This window comes from Calidris pugnax, unplaced genomic scaffold (assembly GCF_001431845.1).
Source record: "Calidris pugnax isolate Ruff unplaced genomic scaffold, ASM143184v1 scaffold1, whole genome shotgun sequence".
Classification (NCBI taxonomy): Eukaryota; Metazoa; Chordata; class Aves; order Charadriiformes; family Scolopacidae; genus Calidris; species Calidris pugnax.
The window spans coordinates 9,477,623-9,494,568 of record NW_015090800.1 but is presented as its reverse complement, the minus strand read 5'-3'; the positions used below and the strand labels follow the sequence as shown (position 1 = coordinate 9,494,568).

General features: G+C 41.4%; 1 protein-coding gene across 3 annotated transcripts in view; it reads right to left on the bottom strand.

The window, feature by feature from the left end:
* Positions 1–3,593: 3,593 nt before the first annotated feature.
* The window catches only part of BRAF (B-Raf proto-oncogene, serine/threonine kinase), an 85,452-nt gene continuing 72,099 nt past the window's right edge, over positions 3,594–16,946 (bottom strand). For 2 of the 3 annotated variants that reach the window (XM_014937356.1, XM_014937357.1), the window contains 2 exons: positions 16,149–16,302; positions 3,594–10,170 (listed from right to left, as the gene is read on the bottom strand). In XM_014937356.1, coding sequence (XP_014792842.1) covers positions 10,148–10,170; positions 16,149–16,302 — 177 coding nt within the window. In that variant the 3' untranslated portion in view covers positions 3,594–10,147. Of the gene's footprint in view, positions 10,171–16,128; positions 16,303–16,946 lie in introns of those variants that run through there. The other variant, XM_014937358.1, reaches the window with a different exon arrangement.

Here is a 16,946-nt window from a genome sequence, read left to right as displayed (position 1 = left end):
GAGTGGGGGGCGGGCGAGGGGCAGGGTAGGGTGGGGTGGGTGCCGGCCGGCGGGGGCCGGGGCCGTAAGCGGTGTCCGGTGTGTGTCGTTGCAGTGCGGGCGGCGGGGTGCACATCCCGCCGCGGTACCGGCAGTTCCCGCAGCTGACGCAGAGGCAGGTGATCCAGGGCGAGATCCTCAGCGGCTTCATGTGGTTCTGGATCCTCTGGCATTTCTGGCACAGCTCGGACATGGTGCTGGTGAGGCCGGCGCGGCGGGCGAGGGGGATAGAGGGTGGGCCGGGGCCTAGTCCGAGCTCTGACCGCCCCTCTCCGCCAGGGCCACTTCCCCTACCCCGACCCTGCCGCCTGGACGGACGAGGAGCTGGGGATCCCTCCGGACGACGAGGAGTAGGCGCCTCCAGCCCTGGGTGCCGGCGCAGCGGCAGCACAGCGGTAGGCCCCTCCGCCCCTCCTGGCACCGGCCCGGGGGGCTGCAGCCGAGCTGGCTTGGCTTGGCTTCAAACAGCTCTAAACCCATCCGGCAGCAGCTCACACGCAGCCTGGAGCTTTCCTTAGCTCTGCTTCAAAGTTCCCTGCGGTCATACAGTGCCAGGGCATCCTTCCTGGCCCTGCTCGCTGGCCCTCTTCTCTGGGAATTGCCACAAGTACCCTCTTTCCAGACGTTATTTGTGCGCTTCCAGAGGTAGATGTGCCTTGTTTCTGTTGTACAGAATGCAAATATCTGCAACCTTTTCTTTTTATTGCCTTCACACACTCTGTTCTTGGGTACCCGAATACTTGAGTGCAGGCAGTCTACTTCTGGCAATATAAGTCTGCAGTGTAACAGTTTATTTTTTGATGAGTTGTAGCTTAAGTGCTACCAGTTCAAAATTATTTTCTTCGTGCTGCTCTGTAGACGCAGCATTACTTAACCTTAAGGGTACGCTCTCTCTGTACCTAGAGAGAGACCTGTGCAATCCACCCCTTAAAGGTTTGGGGCTTTCTGCTTGTTTCCAGTTCCTTTAAATGCCCTTTCTCTCTCAAGCTGCTGGGTCACGTTATGGGTCTGTAAAACTGACAGCTTCAACTACTGCTGAAGGCAGCACAGGAACTGTTGAGGAGGTCCTTCCCCTGCTGTCAGCAGTGGGAAGAGGATGGGTGAAAAAGTTCTCAGGATTCTCTTCTGTTACTTGCAGGTCCCTGGAACTAAAGAGGCCCCTGGAACCAAAGCTTTGGCTCCTCGGTCCTTATTTCAATAAAAGTTAACTGTAAACAACCTCTAAGGTGAATTGTACTTTTTTTGAGTGTTGTAGGATTTTCTTATTTCAATAAAAGTTAACTGTAAACAACAACCTCTAAGGTGAATTGTACTTTTATTTTTGAGTGTTTTAGGATTTCTGGAGAATGAACATTACAGCTTTAGAGGTGGGGTATTTGAGTCCACATGAGCTTCTGTAATGTTTGCTCAATATATAATGTGCTGCCCTTCGATAAAAAAAGCGATGTATTGATGTTCAAATGGGATTTAAAATTTCCATGAATGTGTAATGGGCAAGAATCCCATCGTTAAAGCTCTGCCAAATAACTGCTAAAGGAGGGGGGAGAATAAAACTTGTCCTTGTTAGAACTACAGAAAAGCTGTAACTTAAAGACATGTTACTGAAATCTTGTTGCCAAATAACAGTTGCCATAGAAGCAGGGGAAGTTACCCTGAAGAGAACACAGACCAACTGCTGCCAGACTTTCCCTGGGGTGAGGGGCATCTCCCCTGGATATTATCAAAGTCCAGAATAATCCCCGTGAAGTGAAGCCCTTTGCAGAGGTAAAAAATGCCTTAGTGCTAAGCACAGCTGTCAAGTCCAACAAAAGGAAAATGAAGGGAGCAGGGTTATGCTCCAGGCATCCCTCAGTTGTTTATTTTTCTGTTGGTTTGTTTGGTTTATTTTCCTTCTAGTTACATTCTAAAGCAACATCATCAAAGTAAATTTTTTGCTCTCCTTAAACCACCTTAAGTTGTACCTCTGGAACTTCATGGAGAGGAAGAGCTGTGAATTACACAATAAACAATCACCTTCAGACTTTTCCATGCAGTCAATCTTTATTATAGCAGTATTCTCATATTCACATCAAGTACATAGAACTTTTTGCCTTTTATATAATACAGAGTTCTTTAAATAACTTTACACAGAAATAGTTTTCTTCAATCTGAATTCAGCTATCAAATTTTAATATGTTTTAAGTCTCCATGCTCTCTAACCAAACTGGACAATATTTCCCATTGTACAAATTTACATGAGAAAAAACTCCAAAGTACAAATGAAGGGACAACAAAAGTAAAGGGGGAAGGAACAAACGAGAAAAAATAAGTTGTATTGGCAATTACAGGGGAAACTTGCAAAGGAAAGAAGGGGAGTTGCCACGACCTATGTAACAGGAAACCGAAAATAAACGTTTTGTTATGAGTTAAAAAATAAATACAAGTTTCAAAACAATTACTCCATTGTAGATTTTAAAAAGCAGCTATGGAAATCTACTAACACAATTGTTTTTGTTTTTTATTTTTTTAAGTAACCAGACTGGACCTTCTACTTTGCAGTCATAAGCCCCTCGCAAACCTCTGGTGGTCGAAAAAAAAATAATAAAATAATCAGAGCTGAAAGGAATGTTGTGTTAGCACAGAGTTTAAATTGGTGGGACATACATTTCATTGCACTAAGGAACAAACAAACGAACAAAAAGAAATCAAATCTGTATATAAATTTCCCTTTCCTCTCCTTACTAGATACTTTGCCTCTCATAAACAAGCCTCTGTATTATGAGGTAATGCCATTGTCTTGACTATATATAAAAATAATCAAGTTTAAAGGATATAGATCCGCGTATCTATAAACTTTAAACAAGCCAGTCCTCTCTTACTCCCCCGTGGGGTCCAACTACCGGGTGCAACCCCCTTCCATCACTCTTTAATGAAACGTATGCGTTGTGCCTCTGGTGGAAACCGGCCCCCGAGAGACCGGTGCCTTTCCTAATCCAGTCTAGGAAAAGCAGCCTGCGCTCCAGTAAGAAAGGGACAGTGCAAGTATCGCACGGCAGATCACACACGTGTTCCTGCTCCTTCGAAACAAGGCAGCGTCACAGAAGGCAACAGTGGCCAGCCTGCATGTGTCTTTCAGCAAAGGGGAAAAGGGATCCAATTAGGCAGCTGATGATGGATTTGTGGTTGCTTAAGAAAAAACATCACCTGAAACGAGGTGGGGAGGGAAGTTACAACCTCGGGAGGACGAAGGGCCAGGAGGAGCCCTGCGCTCGCCCTCGGGGTGACCGCAGCGACAGACCCGGCTCCAGCGGCACAGGTCAGCACTGGATCCCCAAGGGATTCCATGGGTGGCAAGAACCAAGAGGGCAGGACTTTCCCCAATCCCAACACACGAGACGGGAAGAAAAGCAACGTTAATTTGGGTTGCCAACACATGCAAGTTGGCCACTGTCAGGTTTCTGTCAGTTGAGGAGAAGTGTGGAGAGGGGGGAGGGAAGGGGAGGCAGGTAGGACACAAGGCTCGTGAAGGAATGATGTGCATTTTTTTTTTTTTTTGCGTGAAGGAATGATGTGCATTTTTTTTTTTTGTTGATTTTTTTTTGTGGTTTTTTTTTTTTTTCTTTCCTAAAGGTTCACAGCTTTGAATTAAAAAAAAAAAAAAGCACATTTATTGCACTTACATTTTATTTTAGACAGAGTTAATTTAAATTATGCCCTCGGAACCCCCCACCATCCCAAAATAACCCTACACCCAAGTTTGGTCCATTTTGCCCGCTAGACCCAACATCCATGCCCAGAAGGTGGGCTTCATTTCTCCTCCTAACCTTCCACTGAACTCCCAAACACACAGATTTTCTTTTCAACTAAGGTGAATACACAAATGCAACACAGAATGACATTTATCAAAACAAAACCCCAACCAGTTTCCAAACCCAAACAAAAAAGAAAAGAAAATATAGGGGGTTTTTTGTGTTTTACTCAAAAGTGAACATCACACAAGGCTTATTCTAAAGCAGAGCTGCTGCAAACGTGACAAACCAGGCAAAATGACCGGAGGGGCCACTGTTGGCTCTTAAGGAGACTGGACGAGCTGAACACGCTGCTGCTGTGATGGGATGAAGCCAATTCCTACGTGGTTTAGAAGTTTCTAAACACCCTTCATCAGCTCCCTTCTCTTAGGGGAATAGTTTCTTTGCAATTTTCTTTAAAAACAGACAAAATGCCACCTTCTCACATGTACTTTCAGTGCAGAATTTGGGGTAGGTAGAAGGATTCCAGATAGTTCCTGGAACATTTGTGAAAGGCTTTTTCTTTTACACTTTGCTTTCTAAAAGGAACAAAACCAAATGAAAATTGGTCTGATATTTTGTATGAACCGTACATTTAGACATAACTTTATAATTTACAATTATGCTCAAAAGTCTTGCCCCAAAGAAGAAAAGGAAAAGATCTGAAAAAGCACTAATTCTGAAACCCATTATTTTGTCCTTTATGGACAAGGAGGTTAAATATGACACTGGTCCGTAGGTACTGCCAGAAGTCTACGTAACTGGTTTGAAATTTGAACAACTCAACTTCAAACACGCTGGTTGTCCCTCAGCTGGCAGGACACCTACCATCTCCCATGGTTCACGTGCAGTGACAGTGTGTGACCCCTGAAAAGTAACTGCAGTGTTGGGGAAACTGCAAGAGCCTGAGGAAGAACTAAGGAAACCTGCTGATATTTCAGAAAACAAAATTAATTGCGCTTTCTGGGCCAGGGAATTAATTGTATGCTCTGATAGATGTGGACTTCGATTACATGAGTACGAGCCATCAATTTCTCCTCATCCAGCTCTCATTTTTCATCTACTGTCTCATTCCAAGATGCCGTGACAGTGTAACTTTGGGCCTCTTTGGAGCTTTCTATTACTTTTCTTTAACAAGATCTTCGTGTCTTTGGAGGGGGAAGAGGGCTTATTTATTTTTAAATTAAATGAACCTCATTTAACTTGTGACAGAGCAGATTTGAAGCAGCAGGTTTACCGCCACTGAATTGGGTATCCTTCAATTCCTAGCTTTGAAATGATGGTAGGTATTTCGGGGAATGCTCTCTGCCCTCCTTTGCAGAAGTTTACCAGCTCCACACTACCTATTCTAGAGTAATAGCTATATACAAAACTACTGCATCAGAAGTAAACCAAAGCCACTGCTCCAGTTACAAAGCACCTGGTTTACATTCTGTTGTACTTTTTAAGGTTGCGAAGGCACATGATCATTTGGCAAACTGCAAAGACTGTTTAGGGGGATGCCTATGTAACCCATTTAAGAGAGGGTCTCTTTTCTAAGAGACTTCTCTTAAGAGAGCTCTCTTTTCTACAGAAAAGATATATGCAAGTTTTCACTGGAATTCACCCTTGGTGCACTCTATATTCTGCAGTTTTTAAACAGTTTCCTCCTCCCACAGCTTCATGATTATTTACCGCTGTGTCATGGTGCTGACTTAGTAGCTTCTGTGTCAGCATCCTTCAACTTAAATGCAAAGAAAAAGTTGTAACAACTTTTATCTCTGCTCTGCTCTCTTGATGGTTTTATTTACTAGGTAAGAAGTAACGCAGCGAGGAAGAAAGATATTTAAAATGCATGCCAAAACAAACGCGAAGTGCAAACGCGTATTAAGGAGGCTGCAGTAAACAGAAGTTCGTTTCCTAAAGTTCTACGTCAAATGCATGACAGAAAACCAGAACTCCCAGCACCTCCCAGTGACGCCGTAACAGTCCACTCGACTGTACCTAGAAGCTTTGTCTGCTACTGGTGATACTTTTCCCAACAGACAGAAGACGGGGTTGTCTACAGTACTATGAATAGTTAGTGCTACACATGCTGCACTCACAGTCCAGAAGGGAATGAAATCTATAGGCTGCGAAAGCGTGAAATGTCTACATGCTTCTTCCCTAAATTTAGCCCCTCCACCTACCAAAACTTCAACTTGTACTTCTTTGTGAGCTTTCTGGGGGTCTGGCTTCCCCAAACGTTCTGTAAAATGCTGGATGCATTTACATCACCAGACAAACAGAGAAGCAAACCTATTTATGCGTGATCTTCAGCGTATTTTTTTCCCCCCAATTTGGGCATTTGTGGAAAGACGTGATACTTATCAGTCAGCATTTTGTTCTTTTTATGTCACGAAGGCCAAATTCTGCCTCTAATGAGCACATACTAATCGCAGTGATGTTGAGAGGCCACAGTAAGATGGCAGTATTTGGCCTCAAACATTCTGTATCATCATTAGCTGCTAGAGCATTCAAGTACGAGAAAAGATGATTTTAGATAAGCATAAAAAAATAGAAATGGATTCATTTAATGACCTGCATGAGTTTTAGCAAAAAAAATAAACGATTGGGTAATTGTATCTGGGGCCATGTAGGACTTAATTCACGCAGAAATTACTTTCAAAATAACCAGGTCTCTCTGCTCATACCATTTGGTTTAAGCTCCACTACAATGTTCCAAGTTCCAGCAAATACGCTGTGGGAAGCAATCACGTCCTGACAGGGAAGATGTAACAGGTAACAGGGTCTTGTCTAACTGTATGGAACAGGAAAGACAGAGGGGAAGGTGTATGTGTGGTTAATAAAGACATTGGATAGTTGGGACTGGATACTGGTGGTTGTGAAAATAAAAAATAGTAGATGCTAGACACTGCAGAGCTAAAAGCAGTAAGACTCTCTGGATGTTTGCCCCAACACACACACATAACATACGTACTAACATTTCCATTGTAGCTGGGACATCACAGAGAAAAAGCCTAAGAAATTTGGTGTAACGGACATGAATGTTAACGGTGATTTGAGTTCACTTCCTTCATCCCACTGCTATACAGGATACTCAGTTCTGGACTACTCTTACCTCCCCCATTCACTAAACATCTACAGGGCACCTTGAAGACTGATTCTGATGGCATGCAAGACATCCAGAAAATCTGAAGATATTTAAAAAAAAAAAATAAACCCAATTATTTACAAACCAAATTTCTTCCAAAGTTTTGCATGAGTATTATCTGCGACCTCTTAAAGACAAACACACATCACTACAGCTATCTGGAGGGAAACAAACAAATGTGAAAACCAGTAGAAATGCATCCTGAAAGGACTTCTCTAAACAGCAGCCAAACAACTTGCACATTCCTCAGGGAAAAAAAAAAAACCAAAACAAAACAGAAAAACAAAACTACATATAAACCAACCCCAATAAAAAAAAAAACAACAAAACACCCCAAAGATCACATGTTACTTATAAAGTGCTTTGCATGGACAAGGATAGTAATTTTCCTTGTGCTTTTCCTATGGGCTCAAGAAGCATATTGTAGACTAATGGGTAATGAATCTTCACAAAAGTAAGTTCATTTTAAGCAAAGATAGAATGAAATTCCTAACAGTTACATTTTAGCAGACAATCTTCTGCCAGCATGACCTTGTGGAAGGAAACTCGGGCTTTTTAACAAGCTCTGTGAAACAAATGACTGTTGAACCACCTCTCCATACTTGCTCCAATAATGGTTTCTTTCGAGAGAATATGAATTTCCAGTATGCCCGACATGTCCAAATTCAGCCACAGCCCACACAAGGTCCAGAGGGACTTGAGGGTGGAAGGAGAATGAGCAGTGACCACTTCACCCACCCTCTGGGAGTCTGTATCTGTAAATGGTCTCACCTGCCCGCTGGCCCCAGTCTCCTTCCACCTCTCGGGGACTGGCCTCAGATGATGGTCACCGTCCGGCGCTGCATCAGCCGGGAGGCTCTGATTTCACCGGTCTGCGCGCCACCGCTCGCTCCTTAGCTTCTCCACACTGGAAAGTGGCTATTGCTACTATTTTAACATTCCTGCCAATCTTAATAAGGAAAAAAAAACCTTACAGCATCTGAAGACCCACAGCAGACAAGAAAAAAATTTGTGCTTTCTTTTTTTTTTTTTGTTGTTTTTAAAATGCATCCTGTACACAGAATTGATTCTATTCATGTACCAACATGAATCACTTCATTCTTGTAGTGACTATTAAGTCATTCGCTATTGCTGTCTTGCTAATGTTTGCGGAATTAATATGAATACACAGTATTTCAGTTATAATTCCCACTTCAGATTAGTCCGGTCCCTATAACCCCAGTAAATATTTACTGACACACATAACAGACTACCAGCAACACCGCAGAACTCCAGGGTTTCAAAAGCACGTTCCACCACCGATGTGCGTCTCTCCCTTCACCTGGGAGCAACCTTCTGCAGACAGAAACAGTTCGACTCTCCTAGAGAGGGAAGGACAGTGTCCTCACCCAAGACACCCATGTTTAGCACGGACACCACATTCACACACATTTAACTCCTTCATTTATTTGTCATGGTTTAACAGCCCCCCCCCTCCCCCCCAACCTCCCACCCTCCAGCAAGAACCTCCCTGCTCCAGAGGGGTCAGTTCTCCTGCCTCACCCGGAGTGGCACAGGGCAGATACGGATCAAATTCTAAAAAAATTCTTTCTGAGCTCGAATCTCTTTCTAATGTGGTCTGACTTGCCTCTGTACAAATAATTTACATGTAATACCACATACCAGAGAACTCTGCAAACAGATCACATCACAAGATATTCTACTAGAGGTAAACAATGTGCAGAACTTTACGAGTTGTTTTGTCCCTGACTGGGTTAACTTGTCAAAAAGCTACCCACCATTTGAAAACCAGGATGGGAGGACAGGAAAACAAAGCACTCTAATGGAGATACCGCCACCCTTCATCCTAGTTTGCAAAGTGTACAAAAAGGGAAAGATAAATGGGAGGGAAGAGATGAGAGGGAAGAAAGCAATGAGAGGAGAAGTAGTCAGCGTGGATCCAGCAAGTACCGTTTTGTTTTCATCTAACAACTTGCCGCTAGGACAAGATGCTCCACATTTACACACACACTCATCAGAGGACGTTCAGTTAACAGGATAAAAATCCTTTAAAAAAAAGCTCTTGAAAGTACCAAAACATCATTTTTGGAATGTCTAATTCTAGGGGGGTTTTGTATTTGTATTCAATTCAACCTGAGAACTTTTTTCCTCATTTATGAAAACATTACATATTGGTAAGGTACCTGGCATTAACCTGCACCCTCGTTTAAAATAAAACTTTTAAAGTAGGTACATACACCATTCACAGTCTGCGTCAGGAATTCTACAGACTTCAGATGCTGTGGTAGCATCTTTGATAAATACATTGTATCAGATGATACAAAAGAAAAAAAATAAAAGAGAGGACAATCTCGCTACATTTTTTTTTAAACTTCAGTTTGTTGCTGGACCAACAAAAGAAGGATCTACCTAATCCTTCTAAAAGATGTTGTATATGCACACACCAAGAAAATACGGGAAAAGGAAAAGGTTAAGGTTGTTGGTTGTTTTTTGAAGAAGTGATAAAGTAAATCTGAAAAAAGGTGCAGCAGCATCCCCTTTTCCTTCAGCTTCACCTCTTTGCCTTTAGAGTAACATCTTCTTCAGCTCCCATCACCCCATACTTTGAATTTTTCTGGAATAAAACCCAATAATAGAGACAAATTTAGGTGTTTGACGTTGTAATAGAGTGAAAAGGGGATACTGCATTGTCCATAAATCAGTGAGTACACCAGGAAAAAAACCAAACCCAAAAGGTCAGAACGGAGGACGATTCTTTTAAATTAGCACCCATCAGAGGTTCAGCCTCTGATGGCACGTTGTTAGAAGGAGAAAGCCCACCGGCAGACCATCCAAAGCAAGTCTCCTAAGTTGCAGCAGCAGTTCCATCCCCTCATGCCCGAGCACCACAGTCAAACCACGAGTGCCCTCTCCTCTCTCCTGGGAATGATGCCAACGGCACAGGCAGCCACTGCGGGTCTCCGAATGCACGTGGTGTGGTTTGTGTTGAAGGAGAAACACTGGCAGCAGAGGATTCTGGTTCCCAAAAAAAGGTACTTTTTCCCATTTGTGTTGGACTGGCAGTTCCGTTCTGCTCCACTTTTAAGCTTATGGATATCTTTTTTCTAAATTACTTTAGGTTTTGCAGAGCAGAACAGAGTTTTGATGTTAAGAAACTGTAGGAACACAAGACTTAAATAACAGAGTGGGTGCTGCCATGGTGCTGTGGCTACTTGAACGCTGCAAATTCTCCTGTAGAGGGAGGACAAGAGCTTGGTTTAAATAGGTGATTTCAGTTACTAGGTGGTCAGAGATTTTCTTCAGACTAGTCAAACATTAGGTTGAATATAAAAGATGTTAAAAAATGCAAACTGTTAAAATTAAAGCACAAAAGAACGCACAGTGTAAGAACATTGAATACAGACCCAGCGTGTTTTACCGAAAAAGAATTTCTTGAAAGCAAGCTGTACCCATTCTTCCCAAGACAGAGGTATGAAAGTTCAAGCAAAGTTTAATTCATCATGCATTTGAAAATAAAACGTGTCAGTTTAATTTCACTTTTAACGCCTTATTGCACATATATCCTCCTGAGAAGCAACAATTGCAAAAAATGCATCAGATTGCAAACTAATTTCTATTCTGGTGTAAAACTGGTTTAATAACAAAGAACTATTTGACACACCCGTTAAGCTTAAAGACTACATACTTTAAGTAAAGTGCCTGAATATTGAACCAGTATTAAAGAATGCCAGAATCTGGTTTAGAGACCAACATAGCCACCTACTGTGAGAAAAATAATAATGGTGAGATTGTCTACTTACTCCCAGACCAGAAATTAGTCCTCACTGATAGGGAGCACAACAAATAAAGCAACCCCATGCTTCCTTTGGAATGACTGAATAAACAACAATCCTATGTAATGATCTCCTGAAATTCTACCTAGCTTATTTAGTGTCATCATATTGGAAATAATATTGGAAAAAAACCAGAAATATCCCTGCAAAGAGAATTTTAGTCTGATGGCATTAATTCCATGGAGTGTCTTGCTCTATAAAGAAGAGAACCAAGGAGAGTGATCACCAGTCTCCATTGGAAGGGGGAAGAAAAGGCACCTTCAGGACGTGGTAGGAATAGCTGATCCAACTGATCTAAGGGAACATAAAGAAAGCAGGGAGAAGGCTCTGTGTGTCGTAGGAAAGGAGAAGGAAGCACACCTGAGGTCTAAAGTAAGGGTGGCTGGCACAGGGCACTGTGACAGACCCTCAAGCTCTATGTGTCTTCATAGGCTGTGGTGGTAGGTTTAAGTTATAACAACAAAGGAATAAAAACTTTACAATGGATCTAATTGCCTATTTTGCTAGTTCTACCAACAGAGAAAACACTTGCTCCAAAACACTCTAAATATTTGGTAATTATTCTTGCTTCTCTCTGGCACATTTCACCAATTTCCCAACTCTCTTCACAGTAACTTCTAGAAACACCTCAATTTTTGTACTTTTTTTTTTCTTTTAAGAGAAGGACAAAAAAGTCATCAAGTATTGCCTGCGAGGCTAATTTTTAAGAATGACATTCATGCTTAGCTACACTTTCAAAACATGCTCTACTTAATTTATTTCTCAGTCTGCTTTCCTAAACTGCTGATTAAAGATCAATTTATAAACAAGAGATTGCTCCCTCATTACTCATCTTGTCTTTCTGCCCATTTCTGGTAATAATTCAGCTTTTAATAGTCGTTCAGGGATTTTGGAAGATAAAAGATGAACCATTAATTGGGAAAGGGCAATGGAAAAACAGGATCAGAAGCTAAGAAGCATTTCAGATAGAATGGCAGCTATAAAAAGGTGATTTTTCAGACTTTTCTGCCATTTAAATAAAACCTTAGCAAAGACATTTTCTTTGACAAGCTAATGCTAAATCTCCCCTTTCAAAATTCAGGTGCTAATCTGATCTGAAATCAACGAGAGACCAAAATAGCTGACATGTTCATCTAATAACAGGATTATGTTGATTGAACACGTATAAAATGCGGTTACCAGTAACAGCTTTCCCTATATGAGGAACGTAGAGGACTACATCTATCCACACACAGGAGTCCTCCATCCTGCCAGGTGTTGATCAGAGGTGTAGCTAAAAAGCTTTCTGTCACCCTTTCTTCTGAAGATGCAAAATATCTGTACCTGGTTCTTTTGTCTTCTGAAAGAACCCCCATCAGTAGGGGAGGGAGAGAGAACACTGGCAACCTCTTCCTGAGGCTTAGATGCAGAAAGATAAATGAAGTAACCTGAAATGCAAATTCACTGTTTTCTAGCAAGACAAGAAGGTCTTGCCTGAGAGCAATGAATGGACAAAATGAAGATAGCTTTAGGAATTAGCTATGAACAGGATCATCCTGATTCTGCCCTGCTAAGTCTTTGGATGCCATTCTGTAACAGCCAATGCTCATCTAAACTGGGACTATTGCTGTCCCACTCTCCCTCCTGACCGAAGCTGTAGAGCAGTGACCTACCTGTTGTGTCACACCAACACTATCTGGCCCTGTGGCAAGACAGCTCAAGGACCTGACCTAGCAAATCCTAGCTCAGGCTGGTGGGCAAGGAGAGATTTCTAACCAGGTTTTGGAGATGCTTTGTCAGTAGCAGGAGGAACCCACCCAACTGCTTGGAACAGACTTGTGAAATTGGAGAGCACCTGCCAGTGCCAGGGTAAGGAGATGGGCCACGGCTGCTCCAAATGAGATCATCTTACCACGAAGCTATGAAAAGCACGTACTTGGTGATTTCAGATGTGAAAAAAACAACAGACATTTTTATTCATTGTGAGCCAGACATCTGACGTGCTTTTTACCAAGTAAAACTCCAGATACTTCCTTTGACTGAAGGAAATCCCTTTTCAAAGGATGGACAGCATTTGAAAATCTACATTTCTTAATGAACCCTTTCAAGTTAGTTGCTACTGTCTTTCCACGCTTGTCACATGCAAAGCAAGAGGAAACTATTTGAAATGCACACTTTCAAAAAATCTGTACTAAAAAGATGTTCCAGTTCTTTCATGTTGTGTCCAAATAATATATTATGAGGGCATGTTCTGAGTGAACCTGCTGCTCCTGATTCCTGCAACGATTTAAGATGAAGTTACCAAACTCTGCTCTCACAAATTTATAAGTTATCTGGATTCACGAGGTTACTAGGTATATGCACAACATCTTTACTCTACTCCTTATCCTGGGGTAGATGCCATGTTTCTCAGAGGAACTGTAAGGAGAATGGTCCCTCCCAGGTCTGTGCCAGCCTTGTCTGCTGAAGTAGAGAGTAACAGACTTATCAAAGGGAAACACCAAATTCCAACACCTTGCCTGGATTGCATTCACAGACACAGAAAAAAGTATGACAAAGAAGCTTCTGTTGGATCTTGTGCTGATCTTTTAGTATGGATACCACCCATTGGCTCAATAAAAATTGGAACATACACTGATGTGGATAATTAATATCCTCAGAAGAATATGCAGCAGCATTTATGAGGCTCTGGTCCTTCTAGAAGGTACCAAGACAGATTTTTTTTCTATACTGAGATGCAGGGAAGTAAAGAAAAAACAAATCTCACATAGTATAAACTACCTCTGCAGAAAAGCCTGAGATTCTACAGACCTATTTTCAGGACCAATAGGTATCTGTTTCTAAACAATATAGCTGAGTTGCATTTTTGAGAACACTGACCCAAATCCACAGGCGTTTTCAGGCCTCTTCTTCCTACATATGTTCCTAAATCTCATTTGAAGCAGCAATTACAAACTACAGAAGTTAAACCCCTAAATGCCTTTATGTCAGATAAAGCTAATGATCCACAAAACCTAGCCTCCTTGTAGGCTTCATAAAATGTTTAGTGAGAAGCTAAGCTCACATTATGGACATAGATCCCAAACCATGCTCTACATTAAGAACAGGCAACCCAGGAAGAATTCTAATGCACTGACCATACAGCAGAAAATGGGGCCAAATGTGTCTAAGAATGGCAGCATTTTTTCCTCCCCATAATTCTAGTTCCTACAGCTCAGAAGAACAACAAGGAGTTTAACACTAGTCCTAGGAAAAACTTGTTTGAACTGATCTGGCAGACCTGGAAAAGAGTAAGCCTGGGCAGGGCAGTGATGATGGTTCTGCACTCTCCATAACTCCCTGCGTGGTTAAGCCTTTTCTACCTGGGATGGAGCATTTCTAGATTCTGCAGGAGACCCAACAGCACCCTCTTGCTCTTACTGAGATGGGCATTGTAGCCTGTACTGAATACCATACCCCAGAGCTTAAGAAGCATTCCTCATCAGTGACTAGAATAAAAAAAACAAAACAACAGGAAAAAAAACCTACTAAAGAGGGGAAGAAAAAAAGCCCACTTAAGAAAAGAGGGAAATAAAACCCACTTAAACCCTGTTTTCATTTTAACACAAGCCTGCCAAAATGAGGTGAAGATACCAGAAAGATGGGAAACAGATTTTTGTAAAATAGTAACAACTTTTGTCCTCCATAACTATTTCCATAGAGATAGATTTCAACAGCTGAATTTTCTTGACTAACAAAAAGAGAAGTTAGTTCCCAAACTGTTCTAACAGCAGAAGTTAAAAAGACTATTAGAATCTGGCCAGAAAATCTAGAAATTATCTACATCTCTTCATGATCTCTAACTCTGCCTCCTGTTTTAAAAGGCTCAGTTGCCAGACAGCAGAAAACAACCCCCTTTTTGAATCCTGATCTATTTCAAAAACTTATCACTAGCAACATACAAACTTCTCTATAAGTATGAAAATCAGAAGCCACTAAGAACAATCCTGGCCCCTGAAGTCCTAACAAGAGCAGCAGTGGCTTGTTTCTGATGCAGAAGAATCTGTGGAAATTAATAGCTTAGCAGTTTAAAACAAACAAAACCACATAACTAGTTTCAAAATATTGGCCAGAACACAGCCCATGACATTACTGTTTAAGTATCAGACACCAAAGACTGATATCACCTGAACGACTACTCTAATTCACCTGTTCCAGAAGAATGCTCCAGAGAAAAATGTTTAAGGTGAGCTGACAGGATCTTGGTAAGGTGTCTAGGTTTCTCAGACATCTCGTCTAACTGATTCACTTCTAGTCAAACTAGCAGCTTTTATAAGAAAGTGAAAAAAACCAATTCATCACTGAATAGAAGCATGTCTAGTGGTATTCTTAACAATATTAAAGTAAGTTAAACATTTTATCTCAACAGAATCCATGGTATAATACTGATTTCCATGAAAACAACTGCTTTTTCAAATCCTCTTTTCCTATTACGGGTGCTAGCAGCCTTTTTCTCTTAAACTATTTGGCTATACTCAAGATCTACATTTTTTTATTATTATTTATTTTTAAATCCCTGCTAATTGAAAGATACAGGCACCGTTACTAGTAATATTGTTGCAGTTCAACAAAAGCAGATTCAGAATTTCTTCTCTGTTGCACCGCAACAGAATATTTTCAGCTGGTCTAAACTGTAGGTCAGAGTATGTAGGCAAAAATAATAAAAAAAAAAAACCCACAGCACCACTCATCTGTAGGAAGAGATGTTCTCTAAACAGCACTATTTTAAACTTCAACTTTCAAAATAAGAGTCACATGTCACTACGGTCTTTTTTTTTTGATTCTGTGTTGTATCTGCTTACTTCTGCTGACCACAAGAAGTTTTGCCTGTGCTCAGCCTTGAAGCTCAGTTTATTTTTCCAATTGTTTCCCACATATAAGTAGCATTACTGAGGAATCTAAAGCCTATTGCTCAAATATAATGACCTCAACTGAAGTAAAAACCAGACCAAACCAAAACACCATAGCTTGAGTAGATTAAAATCAAATACGCTCCTGAGTAACTAAATCCAATCAATAAACTAGGCAAAAATGACACAGGCAAGCAAAAATGACACCCAATGACCTTAAGAGGATTTTTGCTTGTTTTGAAGTAGTTTTTCCCATTTCTCTTATGTGAGCTTATAATTCTTCTTGGGTCGGCTGTTCCCAGAGCATTCCTTACCAACACGGACTTTGTGCTCGGGACATTCAATGCCCAGTGTTAGGAAGTGAGTCTTCATTCCCTCAAGTAAACCTTAAAAACGTAGCTGGTAGGAACCGAGAACGTACACGCGTGTCGCACGCACAGGAACACGCCAGCACACAGACACACAGGCACACGCTTTCACATTTCTTTTCAGTGCACTGGAAACCCACCGTATCCCCCTGCTTGGATGGGTGTTTTTGGAGAAGCACAAGCATATAGACTAAAATCCTCTGTCTGGAAGCCAGCCCGGTTTAACGAGGGTTCAGATGCACTGCGGTGAATTTTTGGCAATGACCGGGCCAGAAGCTCAATGGAGGCAAGAATCTAAAACCAAGTAGAAAATAAGTGATCAAATCTGTTGTTCCAAATTCGTAATAGTCTCTTAGAACCAAAGGCAGAACATCAATTAACTACAGAAAAATATTTATACACAAATTTAAACAGAAACGTTTAAAAATAGATTACTGCATTGCACTCTGATGTTTACATCCTCAGAAAGCTGAAAAGGACATTTTGGGAAGAAACTGTCTCATTTTTCCCCTTTAAGAGGGCATACCGATTTCTCTCTGTGAGCCTAATGAATATAGTTGCCTTTTATTTGCGTCCTTGTTTATGCACTAGAACCCATACCTGCCATCGCTGCAAATAACTAAATAATCAATAAATAATTAAGCAGTTTGCTTAATACCATCTGCCGCAGAGCCAGCAGGGGGAGCTCCTTAGTTTTTGAAAAGGCTTTGATTCTATTCCAAACGAAAAAAACATAAGGCTGGCCTCCCGTCCAAGATTTTAGACTCCAGACCTTCCTCAGGAGGCACAATAAATCAACTTTTGTAACAAAACTATCAGTTTCCCTTCATAAAAGCTTGGGGGAGAGCAAGGAGGGGAGGTATAAAGATTTCTGAGAGCGTACACAGCAAGTTCTAATTTGTGTGTCTAATCATGATTATTAATTTCACTGTCTCCCA